Below are 19,876 nucleotides of genomic sequence, written 5' to 3'. Positions count from 1 at the left end.
CTCTGTGTGTGTGTATGTGAGAGACAGACAGACAGACAGACAGACAGACAGACAGACAGACAGACAGACAGACAGACAGACGTGAACGTCTCACGTGACCCAGCCTGGCTGTTACTTGGTGTAAAGATAAGGAACCGTCTGGTCCTCCTGTTTCTGCCTCCAGCTGCAAAGCATCAGCTATGCCCCCGAGCCTGGTTCTGATAGTGCTGGGGAGCAAACTGATCAAACCCAGGGCTTTATGAATGCCAGGTAAACACTACCAACTGAGTCACAGCCCCAGCCCTCTTTACTAGGATTTCATTTTTTAATAGTTAGCTATTTGGTAAGAAAAAATGAATGGGAATTAGTTGGGCTATAAAATTGTAAGAGTGTATTAACTTTTAACCTGCATTTGTTGATGTACTAAAAATAACTTTTAAAATAAATAAGCAGCTTTTCTTTTATGCATGAGAGTTTTTAACTAATGAACAGAATCATCACTTTATATCATTGCCATGTTTGATTTGATTTTCCTTTTGTGCTATTTATGAGATTTTTGTGACATTTGTCTACATCGTCTTTGATTTACTTCCCATTTCCTTTAACATCATCTTGCTTTTCCATGCTGATATAGTCCATCATTCCCCTGCATATTCTTTTCCTGCTGCCACCCAGAGAAATCAGCCCCAGCGCCCTGAAAGCTTCCTTTTCCGAGCTGCTGTTAGGGCAGAAACTAATAAAGGTGAGTGGTAGCGATTTTAAAGGCATGGCAGAGCGGGGGATGGCTTTACACAGTGACATGACCTCTTCCATGCTTCTCAGTTGCACACCTAGCTGCATCTTGGCAAAAGTTAGCTCTGCAGTGTGTGTAATCTCACTGACATTAAGTCGGGAGTATCTTGGGTTTTTTGTTTGGATTAGAAACTTTCTTAGTACCATTTAAAATATATTTTATAGTGTTTCAACTGTGCATGATGGGTACATACCTATAATCCCTGCATTGAGGAGGCAGAGGCAGAATTGATTTTAAAGCTAGCCCAGGCTATATCACAAGATCCTGTCCCAAAAGCCAAAACCAAAAACAGATTGAACAAATAAAGAACATTCTTCCCCGCCAGTGGTGGTGCATGCCTTTAATCCCAGCACTCAGGAGGCAGAGGCAGGAGGATCTCTGTGAGTTTAAGACCAGCCTGGTCTACAAGAACTAGTTCCAGGACAGCCTCCAAAGCCACAGAGAAACCCTGTCTCGAAAAAAGAAAAAAAAATCCTTCCCTTACTATGAACTCTTTCTCAGATCTTTTTGTATTGACAAACTATTGAACTTTTATGTACCTATTATCAGCAGTTTTACTTTGAGAAATATGCACATGTGTAGAACAAAAGATAGACATAAAAACATTCATAGCAACATTATTTATAATGGCGCCAAACTGAATGTTCTTAAGTAGGAAGGGGATGAACACTGATTTATCTATATAATGAAATGTCATAAAAGTAATAAGATGATACATAACAACAGTACTGATATATCTAGAATGTACAGTACTGATAGATATCTTTAGTGTTGATCAAAAGAAGCCATACACAAAGAATACATACAGCATGGTTTAGTTTATAGGCATTTCTCAAAAATGGACAAAATAAATCTTTGGTGCTTAAAGTGAGGATACTGATACTCTGTACTCTAATGGACAGAGAACATGCAAGTAAATCAAACTTGTAGCACTTAGTCATTTAATTTTGTGAGGATAACTTATTGGCCTCTATTTAGAACTGGGTAATTTTACATATATCTCGTATTTTTCAATAAAAACATTTGTAAATGAATGTAATTCAAAATGCCATTATAATTGCTTTTTTTTTTTTTTTTTGATTTTTCGAGACAGGGTTTCTCCTTATTGTTTTGAGGCTGTCCTGTCCTGGAACTAGCTCTTGTAGACCAGGCTGGCCTCGAACTCACAGAGATCCGCCTGCCTCTGCCTCCCAAGAGCTGGGATTAAAGTCGTGCGCCACCAATGCCCAGCTATAATTGCATTTTTTAAATTTCCATCTGCAGTGGTACTATAGCTACTATCTTAGGGTGTCTATTGCTATAAAGAGACACCATGACCACAGCTACTCTTATAAAGGAAGACATTTAATTGAGGTGGTGGCTTACAGAAGTTTAGTCTATTATCATGGCAGGCAGACATGGCAGCATGAAGGCAACAGGAAGTAGACTGTGACACTGGGAGGAGTTTGATCATAGGAGACCTCAGAGCCCACCCACACAGTGACACACTCCCTCCAACAGGGCCACACACCTCCCAATGGTACTATTCCCTGTGGGGGCCATTTTCTTTCAAACCACCACAGCTACTAACCATCCCACTACCCCTTTAAATTTACTCAGTAAATATGTTTTCTTTCTTATAATACTTTTTTAAAAACTTTAGCTGGGCATTGGTGGTGCGTGCCTTTAATCCCAGCACTCGGGAGGCAGAGGCAGGTGGATCTCTATGAGTTTGAGGCCAGTCTGGTCTACAAGAGCTAGTTCCAGGGCAGCCAGGGCTACACAGAAAAACCCTGTCTCGAAAAACCAAAAATAAATAAACAACTTTATTATGTCACTTTCTGTGTATAGGTGTTTTATGTACATGTATGTATGTATGTCCACCGCATGTTCAAGAAGGTCAGATTAAGGCATTAAATCCCCTGGAACTGGAGTTACAAGTACTTATGAGCCACTGTGGAGCACTCCCTGACCAGCAGGAAAGACTACCACCAGACAAGGATTCTTCCCAAATCACGCTTTATTGGAGCCTCTTGGTTGAAGGGAGAGCAGGAAGCGAGGGACCCCGAACAAAGACTGCAGCTGCTTATATAGGAGCTGAGGCAGCGTGCAACTGTCTTATTGGTCGAGCACCCCTGGCAGCCACCTCAGGCTCCCTGATTGGCCCAGCAAGCTGAAGACACTGAGCATGCTCGAGCTGGTGATTCTGGTTATGACCCTATATGGAGTTGTTTACTCCAGCCCTGCAGGGGCCCAGTGCCATCTTGGAATGGCGGCCACAACTCATGGCTCCCTGCAAGCCACCACGTGGGCTCTGGGAAGTGAAACTGGGTCCTCTATTGACAAGATTAGCAAGTTCTCATAACCACTGAGCCATCTCTCCCAGCCCCAGATGAGAATGCTTTTAAAAATGTCCTTCCAGAAAGTAAAAAGCACTGTACTGGCAAGGAAGCTTGCCAGACAAATGTGTTTTCCTAGCGCTGGCAGCTGACCTTTCCATCTCACGTGTTTTCCAGCTCATGCTTCACCCCTGCTGTCTTCTGCACCTGCAACTGGTCCTGCAGACCCTGTAACAAGACAGAGAGAAGAGGAGCTGAGATTAATAGATCAACTACGCAAAGTGTGTACACTATCTTTGGCAGTGCCTTTTCTATAGTCCATAGCCTCTTGTTTACATGCTCACTTCTACCATTGCCATAAAGTCAGCCCATTGTTTGCTGTATTTTATGATGATGAAAGAAATTTTACTATTGAGGAAATTCCTTTAAACTGTGAAAATTAGATGAACAATTTTAAAAGCTCACGGCATAGCCATGTTCATTTTCACTTTTTCCATTTCTGTTTTTCATCATGTTAAAAGGGAATCTCAGAGGAGTAGTTACAATGTGTAAGTGCCATTGGGATCCACACATGTAACCACTCAGTAATCTGAGGTAACAGGATCACCAGTTCGAGACCAGACTATGCTACATAGTGCATAGGCACATTCTCAAACCATACTACATGCTGAGAGATTACAGTTGAACAAGAATCCAGTTTGGTTTCATGTTTGTTGAGACAAGTTCTCACTATGTCACTCAAGCTGGCCTTGATCTCTCAGTCTTCCTCCCTGTGCCTCTCTGTCTAGTATGGAATCATAGGTACACACTGCCATGCCCAGACTTAGTGGCTTTCCAAGTCATAAAATGATGGTCATTTCTTTTGTGCCTTATACCACCTTGACCTGGCTTCAATGCATACACTCTGTCTCTTTAAGTTACTGACCTGAGTTAGAAGGAAAATGGGGACTGGAGTGTCTAAGGTATTTCCTTTTTTTCTGGAGTCTGTTTTATTTTGGCTTTTTGTTGTTGTTGTTGTTGTTGTTGTTTTTGTTTTGAGACAAGGTCTTACCTTATGACCCTGACCAGCCTGGAATTCACTGTGTCACCCAAGTGGGCATCAAACTTGCTATCGTCCTTCTTCTCACTAAGCATCCTAAATGCTGGGGTTATAGGCATATGTCACCTTATCCATTTTTTTCCTGGATTTTTAACTATATATATATCATTGTCTCACTTGTATATCCTATATAATAATCACTCTTCAATTACTATATGGCATTTCCTGTCCTTGCAGCATATTGAGTACCGGTTAAAAGTATCTCTGCCCTGTGATCTTGGAGCAGCTCTAACTGATGGTGTTGTACTTTGCCACTTGGCCAATCATGTTCGGCCTCGATCTGTCCCAAGCATTCATGTCCCATCTCCAGCCGTGGTAAGTTATAGTGCCAGGCAACATTGACTATTCATGGATGCTTTGTAGTTCAGTGGAGTCATTGTGCTAGAAACTAGCAGTGCAGTTACAAAGGGCCCAGTCTCCACCTTCTTAGTCTCACTTACAGCGTGGATGGACTATTGTAAGAGGTGTGTAAGACGTGTACTATGGGGATACCAAAAGGAGACTGGTTAACTCTGCCTAGAGAATTCAGAGAAACCTTCTAGAGGAGAAATTAAACTAATCTGATTATGAAGTATGGGAAGGAATTGGCCAGCTAGCAACTTAAATACGGAATTGTTCAGTTGTTGAGAATAGATCACACACAGGGTGAATGTGCGAGTATAGATAGCAGTGGATGAATCTGCGAGAGTTAAGCCTAGGTTGTGTTTTAGAGGCTTTGAAACATATTGAGGAGTTAGAGGTTTGTATTAGTATAAATAGTGGGGAAATATTAAAAATGCTTGTGTTCAACAGGCATAGTAGTATGATGCACACTGTTAGAACATCATTAAGAAGGGCTGGCAAAATGGCTCAGCAAATAAAGGTTCTTGCCACCAAGCCTCACAGCCTGAATTGTAGTCTGATGCAGTAGAAATCAATCAAGCATAAAGGGCTCTTTGTATTTCCCTGTCCGTTTCTGGTTAACAATTTTTGAGCTTACCCTTGGCTCCAGGCTGGAGCCAGGCTTATGACTTGTGTCTACAGACTGGCTGCTCTGTCGGCAGACTCCTCAGACTTCTTTGAGTTCATTTACTGTCTACCTCTTGTGGAATCAGGAAATATATCACTAAGAAGCATTCTCCTTGAAAGTCTACTCACTTAAGAACCAAACATTGTAAACATCATGCTGTTTGAGGAAAGTTTAGATTCACCTTTAGAAAACAGTGGTATAGGGCCTGGAGCATGACTCGAGGGGAAGAGCACTCCTGGGTGCAGAGTGCCTGCGCTGGATTCACAACACCCATGTGGTGGCTCACAGCCATCCATAACTTCAGTTCCAGGGGACCTAATGCCTCTTCTGACTTCTGTGGGCAAAACATCCAAACACCTAAATAAAATAAATAAATCTAAAAAAAAACAGTTTGAAAGTCACAGACAGTGACATAGGAGTAAGGGTTGGGAACCAAGGGCCATAGGAAAGAAATTTATCACTGTCTAAAGTGGGAAATCTGGGTCAAGCCAGGAATATCCACTTTTGAACTACCTAATTTTTCTCCTTTGGTTCTAAGTGGAGGAATTAAGATGTATGCTCAAAACAGTTATGTACCGTGCTAACTTGGGGAATACACTACCTCTTAGAAGTTGGATCAGGGCCTATGGACGTTAGCTTTTACATTTTTAGGCATCCTCCTTTCTCTAGAATTATTTTTTTAATTACATATATGTGTATATCTGAATATGGGTCTGTACATATGACTGAGGCAGGCATATCTTTGTGAGTTTGAGGCCAGCCCGGTCTACAAAGTGAGTTTCAGGACAGCCAGGGCTACATAGAGAAACCTTGTCTCAGAAAAAAAATGTTTTTAAAATTTGTGGGTGCACATGTACACATATACTTAAAATAGTTTATGTGTATCACATGTGTACAGGAGTCCATGGCAGCCAGAAAAGGGTATTGGATTCTGTGGAATCAAAGTTAATGGTGTCTGTGAGCTGTTATATGGGTACTGTGAACCAAACCCAATCATCTGACCCCATACTTTAAATGAAATCTTTATTTTTTTATTTTTTATTTTTTATTTATTTATTTTGGTTTTCCAAGACAGGGTTTCTCTGTATTGTTTTGAAGGCTGTCCTAGAACTTGCTCTGTAGACCAGGCTGGCCTCGAACTCACAGAGATCCACCTGCCTCTGCCTCCCGAGAGCTGGGATTAAAGGCGTGCGCCACCAACGCCTGGTTTAAATGAAATTTTTAATGAAAGCAAATTTTTAAAATACATTTTTTGAGCCAACTGTGGTAGTGTACACCTTTAATCCTAGCACTTGGGAGACAGAGGCAGGTAGATCACTATGATTTCAAGGCCAGCCTAGTCAGTTCAGACCAGCCAGGGCTTCATAGTGAGACCCATCTCAAAAACAAACAAATATTAAGTTTTGGGCTGGTGACATAGCTCAACAGGTAGAGTTTGCCACATGAGACTGACAACTAGAGTTGGATCCTGGAACCCACATTAAGCGAGAAGGAAGTCTGCAGAGTTGTTCTCTGACTTCCATGTGGCACACGCACCACACACTATGTGTATGCACAATAAAAATAAACAAATGTTCCACTAAATTTTCAAGCTGGACATGGCAGTTCATGCCTGTTATCCAAGCACTTAGAAGTTTGAAGCAGGAAGAGCAGGTGCTCGAGACAATCCTGGTCTAAACAGCAAGTTTAAAGCCAGCCTGTGCTACATGAAACCCTGTCTTAAAAATAAATAAAGTTTTCAGTGCCTGAAAAAGTGTTTGAATCATTTTAAATATCCAGAACTAATTATTTATCTGTTCTTCTTGGTTCAGACCTCATATTCTCTGTAGGCTCTACATTATAGAAATAAAAGAGGCTAGATTTTGGTGCCAAAAATCATATGTCATGCCATTTGCAGTTCTGGAAAAACTTTTGGAGATAGTGGATTCCTGTAAGACTTGCTGCTTAAGATGAAACTGTGATTCCCACAATCTAAAGTGATGGAGAGGCTGCAGCCTGCATTGCACTGACGGATGAGCCTTTCTTTCCATTGAAGTTTGCAGAGGAGGGTGGCATTTGGGAACTTCTCAGATGGTGGTGGTCTTCCATTCTGCCCCACGCTTGTGTGTTTTAAGATGCTACTAGTAGTCCTCGTGTGATAGCAATGTGTACTGAGTGCTCGCTCGCTCTCCTTCCCCCCCTCCCCCCATGTCTCCTTCCCTCAGTCCTTCATTTTCATAGGAGCTATAGGAAATTGCATTTGAACCAGTTTTTAATTAGCAGCATTAGCCTTATCCTTTTTACCCTTGCTTTTGCACAAAAACATGATTTTTTTTCTTCCTATAGCAGGGTTATGTCAGTCTATTCTTCCATAAACATTAATATTTCAGAAACTTAAGTTTCCCTCTTTTGTAAAACAAAGTGCTCATGGCTGCTTCTGCTTATCTTCTCTTCTGAACTCACACCAGGATCTCAGCCACTTCACAGGAAGAAATGCTAATGGTTCTTGCCTTTGCTTCCTGCCCTGTGAGGCAGAGAGAATCTGACATGTAGAGGGAATTTCTAGCCTAGACAGATACGCCAAAGTGAAGCAGTTGCTCCTGTTGGATTTGGGAGTTTCCTGAGACATGGTTTCACTGTGTAGTCCTGGCAGATGTAAGACATTGTAGCCCAATCTGGCTACAAACTCAGAGAAATCCACCTGCATCCACCTCTTGAGTGCTGGGATTAAAAATGTATGTCACTTTACCCAGCTGCTTTGTCTCATTTAGCCAAGGCTGGCTTTGAACTCCCTGCCTGTACCATCCATATTCCGGAGTTCCATGCATGTCTAACCACACTGGCCATGCATGTTTTATTTACAAAGTTGCTGTGAAAATTGGGTCCTATGCCCAGGAGCTGCTGCTCCTAGCAGCTTTCCCCTTGCCTCTTACCTTCCTCTGGAGCTAAACAGGCCACACATCTCCTTTATTTTTTCTGGCACAAGCAGCAGCAGCAGAGGTCAGCACCAGTGTGAAGTAGCAGGTGGAGAAGCCCAGGCCTTGGTTCTTTCCTCATCTCCCAGGGGATCATGATCCTACATTTTTTGTTCAATCTTCCCCCCACCTTTTTTACTTGAGTTAAGAATTTGGCAGTGGCAAGAAAGGAAGCTGTACTGGTTTACATCTTTCTGTCAACTTGACACAAGCCAGTGTCATCTGGGAAGAGGAACCTCAACTGAGAAAACACCCCTACCAGATTGTCTGTAGGCAAGTCTGTGCTCCATTTTCTTGATTAATGATTGATATAAGGACCCAGGCTGCTAGAGACATTGCTACTCCTTGGCAGGTGGTCCTGGGTTATATAAGAGAGCAAAGTGAGCAAGCCTTGGAGAGCAAACCGATGTAAACATAATTCTTCTGTGGTCTCTGCTGTAGCCCTGATTCCAGGTTCCCATCCCCCTTGAGTTCCTGCTTGGTTTCCCTGATGATAGCTTGTAGCGTGTAAAATGGACTAGACCCTCTGCTCCCCAAGACGTGTGCTCGTGGTGTGTCTGACACAGTAGAGAGCTAACCAGGGCAGATCCCTCCCTGGACACTGGCCCCCTGTCAGCTCTCCTGATCCTGTGAAAGCTACTTCATCAGAACTGGGAGATGATTGTTTCTTTCCATCCATCTCACTGGCTGCTTTCTATCTTTCATGACAAAGCTCATCCTAGCCCTGTAAACCTTTGTCTGGTCAAGATCACAATGCTTTCTTTCACTGCTTTTGTTTTGTTTCTTCTTGTGACAAGGAATTATGTTTCATGTTTGCAGAAAACTCAGGTTTACAATAAAGTCTTTTGTTTTCCAGAGATGGTACAAGTATCCATGCACTTACTAATTTAAAAAAAACTTGTAGGTCAGCCAAGTGGTACAGGCCTTTAATCCCAGCACTCTGGAGGCAGGCGGATCTCTGAGTTTGAGGCCAGCCTGGTCTACAGAGTAAGTTCTAAACCAGCCAGAGCTGTGTAGGAGACACTGCCTCAAAAAGTAATAAACCAAAAGAAAAGAACTGTTAATTGCGGTCATGCTTGAATAGTGAACCACTAGGTGATACATTTTCTTGATGTTCTCTCTAATTTTCTTTTTATTTTGTTTCAAGATGGAAAAATACCTTCTTAGCACTTACCTTACTAAACCAAAGCAAAATGCAACTATTGAGAGGTGGCAGACTCCCCTCAGAGGCCAGCACGTATTTCTGTAAATAGTATTTATCATCCCTGTGACTGCTTTCATGCCCCAGCAGACCTGAGTAGTGGCAACAGTTCTGTGGCTCTGGAGATTCGCATTCCCTTCTGATCTCCTAAGGGAAAGTGTGCTGAGCCCCAGTGTGCACAGAAATGAGTATGTGACAGCCAACAGAGTGGTTTGAAACCTCATGCTTTTTTACGTTTGTTGGTAACACGGTTTCCCCACCTTCTTGTCTCACTGCAGCCTAAATTAACAATGGCAAAATGCAGGCGAAATGTGGAGAACTTCCTAGATGCTTGCAGAAAAATCGGTGTGCCTCAGGTAACTGGGTGTGTGTGTGTGTGTGTGTGTGTGTGTGTGTGTGTGTGTGTGTGTGTGTGTGTGTAATTCTTACCAGGTCTAACTGTGAACTAAGCTGATCACTACTAACATGATATGTAATTACAAGCCTCTCTCAATATTCCCTTCAGCAATATTTTTTCATGTTTCCCTCATTTCCAAGGATCTTTAAGGTGACTGCTAAGTGTTGATTTAAATAGTTGTATTATAACAAATAAATGAAAAATAATTGTTCTATTTTCTTAAACATCTCCACTAGCTCTTTGACCTATATACAGCCACACATAACAGAATATTTTCACACAAGTACCATTCAGATTGGGAATTCTTTTGTTGACTTCAGTTTTTTAATACTTGCTTTTAATACATTTTAAATATATGTATTAAATAATTTTAGACTTCACAAAATGTTACAAAAATAGCAGAGTTCTTATGTATACTTCACCCCAGTTTCCCAGATGCTAGCATCAAATATGCAAATAGTATAGGTGTACAAACTGAGTAATCCAAATGACAGTCCTGTTAGCTAAATCGAGCTGTAATTCCGCTTCCACCCGTATTTCACTAGGCTGCAACTCTTTGGAAGTTAGCACAGTGGAGACCACAGTAAGCATGCGCCCTGTTAGAAGGGACAGTGCTTCCACGGCCTGTAGCAGTGGTTCTCAACGGTGGGTCCAGAGCCCCTTAGGGATCAAACAGTCCTTCCACAGGGGCCACCTAAGACCATGGAAAACACTGATACTACACAACTCATAACAGTAGCAAAATTGTAGTCATAAACTAGCAATGAAAGTAATTTTATAGTTGGGGGTCACCAGAGCATATACATTAAAGGGTCACAACATTAGGAAGGTTGAGAATCACTGGTCTGTTGTGTTTCTTGCCATTGATGGTACTATAGTTAAACTTTAATCAGAAAAGAAATGCTTACGCTGTTCATTCAGTGACCCTTTTGATGTGCAGTTAAAAACTGCTTTACTCTTGAGAGGTGCGTGGAGTTTGGGAAGATGTGGACGTGGGCTTTTTGACCTAGTGTTCCGCTCAGGTTGGTCTTAGAGCTTCCTTGTCACCTTAGTCTCCAGTGCTGGAATTGTGGTGCTCACCACCATGCTTAGCAACAGTGTAAAGAAACTAGCAGCTTGGTGTGGTGTGGTTGGCAGTTTCTCTTTTCTTTCTTGCTGAAGATGGAAGCTGTGGCCTCCTGTATGCTCTGCCACTGAGCAGTCTGTAAGCCTTAGTTTTGTCTAGTGCAGAGAGAAAAACACCAGCCTCTTCTGCCAGCTGCTTGATTAACTGTTAGGAACACACTTTGTAGACAAGGCTGGCCTGGAACTCACTGAGATCTGCCTCTGCCTCTCTGCGCCCCTGCCTCTGCTTCAAGTGCAGCATTAAAGACATGTGCCATCACTGCCCAGCCTTTTCTAGACTCCACTAAGACTTCTTTTATGGACAAACTCAAACTCATTTTTATATCATTATCTTACAAAAGGTTACGAAATCATTTTACCATTTACTACATTTTCTAAGAAACTGGCATGTATTTTCTCCACAGTTAAAGTCCTAATGTCCGGATGTGCACATTAGCATTCAGGTATTCCTGTCTTATGTCAGCACGGCTGCTACCTGCTCAAGTCCCAGACCATATGTACTGCACCGAGTGTGCCTTGCACTGGTACAGAAAATGGGAAGCACAAAAAGCAGTAGTATGCTGACTCTGCCCACGCCAGACTTTCTGGGAGTCCTCCTCGGCACCGTTTCTAGACATCAGGGCTGCGTGCCAGGTTTTACAGAGGCATCTTATCTCAGCTGCAAAGGCCGGAATCTGAGACTCTTTCAGAATGTTCCTGTCCTTGGTCAGCAAAGCAGTGTGCATTAAAGCATGCATTTAAGTCAGCATTCCCCAAGCAGAGCTTCTAAATGTTCATTACAGCTCAGCCACCCCTTCTACCTGAGTTGAGCTGTTTGAAGGCAGGTACAGAAACAGAAAAGGTATAGTTTAAAACTGATTTTTTTTCCAGGCTGGTTAACCTGGGTTCTGTACATCCACACCACACCTCCAGCACCTCCTCCAGAAAGAGGAAGTGGACACCCACACAAACCACCTCTTCCTTCTCCCCTTCTGCCTTCCACCCACTTCTCTACCAATTTTAGATGAGTTCTAGTTTTGCTGCTATTTCTGTTGAAAATTAGTCATTTTCTGGACAGCATAAAGGATAATGAACAAATTCACAAATTGGTAGCATCAACCTAGCAGTCTATCTTGCTTTGTTCTTACTTACTTCTGCCACTCATTAGACTGTAAAACAGGGAACACAGTAGCTAAATGTGTCAGACTCAGTGCTTAGGTAGAAATAAGCATACAGGTTGTTACTTCTCAGTATGACTAAAAAGTGTTGTGCAGGATGAACTATGAGTCCAGTATGCCTGTAATCACTCCACCTGGAAAACGGAGGCAGCAAGATATGGAGTTGAAGGTCATCTTCAGCTACATAGTGAGTTTGAGATGAGACTGGGCAGCATAAGACCGTGTTTCAAACAAAAATAAAATGAGAGACAAATGATAAAAATGAGTCAAATTATAACGTGAAATGGACTGGGGATGTAGCAATAGTAGAGGCCTTTCCTAGGGTCCATCCCAGCTCACCCTCAAAATATGAAGGGATCACTAAAACTAAGGAAACTAAGAAGCCTCTGAATAAAGACATGTATGCATGTTCACTTTAATTATTATGCTTTTATTATCTTACATCCTAGAATTATTGTATGTGTTAAAGAGTATTTCCAGGTTGAGTCCACTGATACCTTACTAATGGTGACTTTAGATGCTCTCTCCATTTCTGTTGTGTGTAGTAGTGAACCAGATCTAGGGATGGTGGGCTTCATCTGATGGTTTAAGTCAGTACACGGAGCTCCTCTGTAGTAAACCTCCTCATTACAAGGCTTGCTCAGGCTTGGAGCCTCTGTGGTTTCTCCCACTGCAGTCAGCAGCCTCCCTCTGTGCCTACTTTTCCCTCAATAAGGAAGAATGGGAATTGAGATTGAGGGCGCCTCCTACTCCCCTTCCCAACTCTCAAGCCTCACACCACCCTGAACCACAAGCCAGCTCTGTCCATTGTTCCCATAATGCTCATGGCTAGCCACCAACAAGCAAGCTTTATTCTGCTACTCAGTAGAGAAATCATCTGTGTGCATAGATGAACCCACAGTTTTGTTTTTGAGTATTTCATACTTATGATAAAAGGCCTCAGGGTGTGTGTCTGACTGTGGCTGACATGATTTACTGAGTTCTGTACTCTGCATTCTGCTGCACTGACTGTGTTTTTCTGTTTTCCTTTCCTGCTCACATTTGGACAGGACAATCTGTGTTCCCCTTCCGACATCCTTCAGCTAAACCTCAGCGTTAAAAGAACTGTCGAAACGCTGCTTTCTCTTGGGGCACATGCAGAAGAATCCAGCTTTGTCTCTCTGTCTGTCCAGCTTCTGGGTTTTGTGGCATTTTACTGTGCTTTAATGTTAACTCTCTGTGTGCTTTATTACCGGGTCTTCCCCTCTTAGCTGGCCGTGCATCCTGTGCCTTCACCTCCTTCCTGTGCTTGGTGAAGGTTTGCTTCTCATACAGAATTACTGACAGAGTGCTAATTTGGGTAGGTGCATCGTTTCTTGTATGTCCAGACAGCAGTGCATTGCACAGTAGGCGCTAACGATGGCTAACAGAGAGGTCAGAATTCTGTCTCCTGGTCATTTGCTTCCCTCCTACCCTGTGTGGCCTTGTTTCTCATATTGGGGGTGGGGGATGGTTGAGGTGTTGCTATTAATGCAGTCCTGAGCCATAGAGAACTCTGCCCATCTTTTATACTGTGCTACAACCTCACTTTTGAAGTAAAGAATGTCTGAACCCTTTCAACAGCTGCTCACCATGAAATTACTGGTACCCTTTCTAATTTGGAGTACTTTGTCACTTAGTCCTCTGTCCTCAAGTCCTAACGAACCCTTAATATTAACAGTATTTGGACATTTAGAAGGCATCAGGCATTTAAACTTTAGTTTGTCTGAATTTTTTAGTTTAAAGATACTGGAAGTTCCCCAAATTGCTGTTCTGAGCCAATGTGTCCATTTAAGACTGTGGTCAGTGAGCAGATGACCAGTCTGCATCGGAGATCTGGCCATGTTTATGACGTGTGCTGCCTGTGACAGATCCCCTGCTGGCGTCCTGTTAGAATGTGACATTTGAAAGTCATATTATTTCTACCATGTTTGAGCCATTCTTATAGGTGAGCTTGTATTTTGTAGACTGTTGGGAAGATTGTATTGGAACTGCAGGTCCAGTAAAGTTGCAGTCCGTATCAGAACGTTTAGTAGATCAGTTTCTGGACCTGGGGCCGAGAATGACATTCAGATAGTAGCTCTCACAAATGATGTCTCCAAACTCTAGGAACAAAACTGGACAGCAGCTCAAGAGAGACTCCCAGGAGCATAATACCCTGCGGTAGTCAACCTGGGCACATGCTTACCTCATGTATTTCTGTCTAAAGTGGGCTGTTCTTTACTGTCCCTACTAATGTTGATGCAGTGACAGACTCAGTGCTGTGCAACAGTGCCTTCCAAGGTGTGCTGGTGTGGGTTTGCCTTTTATTGTCTGAGTTCCATAGAGTTTTGTCCTTTAATACACAGAGAGAGAGAGAGAGAGAGAGAGAGAGAGAGAGAGAGAGAGAGAGAGAGAGAGAGAGAGAGAGAGAGAGAGAGAGAGCAGCAATAGTGAGTTCCTAGGAGACATCCGCAAAGTTGATGTACATGTGGTGTCTAGACCACTGTGTACCTAGCCACTTGGCCTTGGCTTGGGCCTGGGTATTGCTGAGCAAGCAACAGGGAACTGGCCCTGGAGAAAATGCCTCATCCAGAGCAAAGTACACACCGATTTCATCTTTTTGTTGTTGTTTGTTTGATTTGGTGGGGGGATTTTTGTTGTTTTTGTTGTTTTGGTTTTTGGTTTTTCAAAACAGTGTTTCTCAGTATAGCCCTGACTGTCCTGGGAACTGGATCTGTAGACCAGGCTGGCCTCAAACACACAGAGATCCACCTGTCTCTGCTTCCCAGTGCTGGGATTAAAGACGTTCATCACCACTTGGCTTTCAAATACTTTTTTTTTTCCTTTTTTTGGTTTTTCAAGACAGGGTTTCTCTGTGACTTTTGAGGCTGTCCTGGAACTAGCTATTGTAGACCAGGCTGGTCTTGAACTCACGGAGATCCACCTGCCTCTGCCTCCCGAGTGTTGGGATTAAAGGTGTGCGCCACCACTGCCCAGCTCAATTACAGTTTTTAAGACAGAATCTCACTGTGTAGCTCTGGCTAGCCTTGAACTCACAGAAACCTACCTGGCTTTACCTCCTACATCATAGGATCAAATACACCTTTTAAAATCTGATTTTTTAAATGATTTAGGTTTACCCTTCCACAAATTACCCAAAGTAGAGCAATGTTTCTTAAATTCATTTAACATTGAGGGCTGTGGTGCCGGTCTTAAGCTGCCTCCCTGTCCTGCAATTAAAGTCATCACAAAACTATGATGTGTCCCTGATGTTTGTGAGTTCCTTCCCAGAGTGTTCTCTGTAAATGCTGTGTTTTCCACTTGAGTCGTGCTGTAACTGGGCTGTTTTTCCACTTTTACGTGCTTTGTAAGTCTGCCCTGATCTTTTGTCAGAGATAGTGTGGCTTCCTGCACACTTGCTCTGTTCATCCTGCTGTGTAACTGTGTGTCACCGGTCAGTCTTGTGCTTTTCCAGATGTTTGTATCGACCTTTAATTGTGTTAATAAAGTGACCCTGAGTATGAGACACCATCTGCATTGCCTCCTTTAGCAGGGTGGGTTTACCAGGAACTTTCTGTATCTCACTGATTATTGTGGGGTGGGGGTGGAAGTTCCTTTCAGTTTTGTGATGCTCATCCTGATTTCTTTTCTGTTTGTTTATGTTACATTGTCCCCTTTCAGGAGCAATTATGTTTGCCTCTGCACATTTTAGAAGAGAAAGGGTTGAGCCAGGTTGCGGTGACTGTCCAGGCCCTCCTGGAACTTGCCCCACCCAAGCAGCAGCAGCCGCAGCCACAGCCGCAGCAGCAGCAACCGCAGCTCTCTGCTGTCTGAGGACTCCCAGGGCCCTGGGTGTTGGCACAGCCAGAACAAGGAGCGGGAGGATGCTGTTGCTGGCGTCGCCTGCTCAGACAGAGCCCTGTGTGTTGCTACAAGTGCTGTCTTCATGATTCCTGCCAGGAATGTTTGCCTCATTTCTCCATTTTAGGGGAGATTAAACCCACTTCCACTATTTTTGTTTTTAATGAAGACAGATTTTGCTAGATGGAACTTCCATTACTGAGGACCCAACATGAGAGCCTAAGCTGGCTGTGCTTTCTTCTTGGGGAGCAGACTCAGTTTTCATGCCAGAGCCAGTATCTTCGAAGCCGGCTGTTTAGCTCTCTCAGAAGACAGTTCCCAGGTGTCTACAGCTCCCCAGTTTCCACAGTTGGGCCTCATTCTCCTGGAGCATTTGTGAAATCCAGATTTGCATCAAAGGTTTTGGCTGTGGCCTGGGAACCTGCATTTTCGGCAGACATTGCAGTTGTTCTCAGGCAGTAGAGACCACTGTTCCAAGACACATAGTTATGTGGTTTGAGGGTACCACCCCTACTGCATTTAAATCAAAGGCTGTATTATGATGATTTGGACAATTCTGTCAAAGAAAACAAAAATAATAGAGAAGCCCTCGATTTTGCACAGTATAACGGGTATTTAAAACCAATGTCCAGGCCTCTCCCAGCCCTGCCCACTACCACCCCATCTTTTTCTAGAGGGCGGTTCTGTGCATCACCCTGCTATTTCCTGAACACAGACACATGATACCACAGTTCTAAGCAGTAAGGTATACCGTGCACTACTCAACAGTGTTTGCATTTGCCTTAGTGAGCCCTGCATGCTGATCCCAGGGCACCTGAACCAGGCACGGCAGATACACTAATAGCTCCCTGCTCATGGGACCCTGAACACAATGCCAAAAGAACTGAAGGAAAACCACACTTCTTACAGTCCTGGCAGGCAACAGCCAGTTTCCATAGCGCCAAGAAAGCACTCAGCAACTTCCTGTTTGTCTCTCATCTAGCCCCTCCCCCAGATCCTCTGCCTGTGCCTTACTGCATAGCTGTGAACAGAGAACAAAGGGGCTTAGGGTTTCAGCACCAAGTAGGCATCTTTATTTAAATTTAAGCACAAAGCTTTGTGTTCTCCTAGATTTTGCACACTTTTTGGTTGTTGTGTCGTTGGTGTTCGTTGTGGCAGAAGAGTAATTACGTAAAACGGTTTTGTAGGGTTTTTCCTATAGTCATTAACTTTTATGGTTTTTCTTCGCAAGGCTTGCATTTGAGTATTTACCCTGTGTAGTATCTAAAAGTAATAACTTTGATACTGGATCATGGTTCTATCCCCGGCACCACCTAAAATAAGGTGCAGAGAGGCACAGGAGCCTGTAATTGCAGACATTCTGAAAGTGGAAGCTGGGTGGTCAGGGTTTTGCAGGATGCTAGGCAGATTCAGCCCACCTGGGCTACATTAGATTGTGGCTGAAGAGCTGGCTCAGCAGTTGAAAACACTTGCTGCTCTTGTGGAGGGTCCGGGTTCAATTCCCAGCACCCACATAGCAGTTCATAACTGATGCCCTCCAGTGATTTCCTTAAGTACCAGACATGTACATGGTACACATACATACATGAAGGTAAAACACTCATACATATAAAAATATTTTTACAAAAACATTCTTTCTCTAAAAGTGACTTTGAACAAATTCATTTTGAGTAGTCAAAATAATTTCTCCTTGTTTGTGCAGAGAAGTGTTTATTAGAACATTGCCACTTTATCCAAGTTTAAAAACACGTAACAGCAGCCAGGCATGACAGCACATGCTTATAACTCAGGAGGCTAAGGCTGGAGGAACATGAATTTCGGGCCAACCTGGGCTACACTGCAAGCCCTTATCTTAAGAGAAAGTAAGTGTAACCTAGAGCTCCTGGGCTCCTGCTCAGCCCTTCAGCATCCTCACAGAACAGAACCGACACAGACAACTTCTTTACGGCCAGCTGTGCTTCTGGGCCTAGGTACACTTCCTTCTAGTCTTCGTTAAGCCTCAGCATAATTTCTGATTTCTAGATTTTACTATTGTATAGAAAATGAAGACATTACATACTACAACACTTGGAATAGCTACAGGAGTTCGTTCCTAAGAGTACACCGACGTTGCAGAGCATGGTGGCACATGCCCTTAATCCCGGCTTATGCGGGTCAGGGGAGGCAGATCTCGTCTACACAGTGAGACCCTACCTCAGAAAAAAGAGGACATTTTAACATTTCAGTTTTTCATGTGACACCTTGATGCTATCAAGCTAATTCAAATTTAGTTATCAGGAAACATTTACACAAGTTTGGTTGCAGCTGTTGCAGTTCTTGAGTCAACATATGACAACAAATCAGATTTCTGTTGCCTCTTGTGGCTTCATACATATGTTTCTAAATTGGAAAGAACAATCCATTTTGTATTTAACCTTGCTAGAGACCCCATCGTAGTTCCTTGACCAGAAATAGCTACCTTACCATTGCTGATGGCTGGACAAGCCAAGTGCCCGCCCGGCCCTGCCTGCCTCCTACAGAGGTGTCATGTCAGCGGTCTGCAGGCTTGCAGAGGTGTCTCTGCCTAGCACTCCACCAAGACCCTCCTGTAATGAGCAGGTGTGAGGGATGCGGTGCAGGAGCCATTGTACAGATAAAAATGCTAGAACAAACTAATAGGGCAGAGCAGTGGGTGGTTTCCAAACCAGCCACTATGTAAATACACCCTTGCAGCTAATCATGGAGCCTGTAATCTGGCTTCCTCTAGTCAGCAGTGACTAATAACGTGCTATGCTGATGAGTTTGAAGAACTAAGTACTTAGATGGTTGTAGAAATGAAGGAAAACTTGGTTGTTTAAAAGCCTTTTATATACACATTGCAGTGAGGTGGTTACAGCAGATTTGACTTCTGAAATGTTACATGTAATTAGTAAAAGATTTTGTAAACATTGTCCTATATTTGTATGTCTGTAAATATATTGTTTAAGTTCTGAGTATAAATATGTCGATACTATGTATGTTATTTTAAGTTGCCTATATACCATCTTATATGTGAACATTAAAATAAAAGCCAATACTTCAGTAGCATGTAATAAACACTTACAAATGTTCAAGTCTAAAACTTGGCCTGCATAGCAAAGACAAATCCAGGAAAAGACATCTGTCTATCTGGGTGGCTGAAGGGACCAATCTTGTTAAAGCAGACTTCGAAGTTAACACTCACTTCTTAAGAAGGCACAAGTAGCGGGGTGGCCTGCCAGCACAGCAAGCTTTAGGCTCAATTCAGGCTGGGGCTATAGTGCAGTTGGTAGTGTGCCTACTAGCATGCATGAAGTTCTATATGGTCATTCACTCCTGTGATCCTAACACTTAGGAAACAGAGCAGGAGGTTCAAGGCCAGCCTACTACATAATGAGTTGAGTTTGAAACCAACTTGGACTACATGAAGTCTTAATTCATGAAATATGTAAGACAGACACATTAAGACAATTTTCCTCTCAGAAATAACCAGTTGAGGGCCAGTGAAATGGCTCAGCAGGAAAAGGGGCTTGCTGCCAAGCCCGATGACTTGAGTTTAATCCCAAGACCCAAAGGAGACACAGTAGAAGGAAACAGTTCTTGAAAGCTGCCCTCCTGTCATCCCCCCACACATGAGTTGTGGCATGTACACGCTAAATACTTTGGGGTTTTTTTTTTGTTTTTGTTTTTCTGAGACGGGATTTCTCTGTAGGTTTGTAGACCAGGCTGGCCTCAGACTCACAGAGATCCACCTGCCTCTGCCTCCCAAATGCTGAGATTAAAGGTGTGCACCACCACTGCCCATCGAAATTTATTTTAAAGAAACAGCTAGGCATGGTCAAGCGTGTTTTTTTATCCCAGCACACAGGATGGCAGAAGCAGGCAGGCTGGTCTAACCTGCAGGTTCTGAGATTAGCCTGGCAACCTGAATTAGCCTGAGGACCCACAAAAAGTTGGAGAGAACCGAGTCAACAGAGTTTACTCTG

The 19,876-nt window shown here is 43.1% G+C and overlaps 1 protein-coding gene across 6 annotated transcripts in view; it reads left to right on the top strand.

Annotated features, from left to right (window-relative positions):
* Lrch3 (leucine rich repeats and calponin homology domain containing 3) overlaps positions 1 to 18,993 on the top strand; it is a 100,504-nt gene extending 81,511 nt beyond the window's left edge. For 2 of the 6 annotated variants that reach the window (XM_021228035.2, XM_013114507.3), the window contains 5 exons: positions 614 to 721; positions 3,268 to 3,371; positions 4,367 to 4,504; positions 9,632 to 9,709; positions 13,082 to 14,762. In XM_021228035.2, the coding sequence (XP_021083694.1) occupies positions 614 to 721; positions 3,268 to 3,371; positions 4,367 to 4,504; positions 9,632 to 9,709; positions 13,082 to 13,282 (629 nt within the window). In that variant the 3' untranslated portion in view covers positions 13,283 to 14,762. Of the gene's footprint in view, positions 1 to 613; positions 722 to 3,267; positions 3,372 to 4,366; positions 4,505 to 9,631; positions 9,710 to 13,081; positions 14,763 to 15,713 lie in introns of those variants that run through there. The other 4 variants (XM_040750893.1, XM_021228036.2, XM_005071546.4 and 1 more) reach the window with 3 other exon arrangements.
* Positions 18,994 to 19,876: the final 883 nt, after the last annotated feature.

The sequence above is a fragment of the Mesocricetus auratus genome, unplaced genomic scaffold (genome assembly GCF_017639785.1).
Source record: "Mesocricetus auratus isolate SY011 unplaced genomic scaffold, BCM_Maur_2.0 Super-Scaffold_100008, whole genome shotgun sequence".
NCBI classification, from domain to species: Eukaryota; Metazoa; Chordata; class Mammalia; order Rodentia; family Cricetidae; genus Mesocricetus; species Mesocricetus auratus.
The sequence above is the reverse complement of the archived record's forward strand: the minus strand, read 5'-3'. Positions and strand labels throughout refer to the sequence as shown.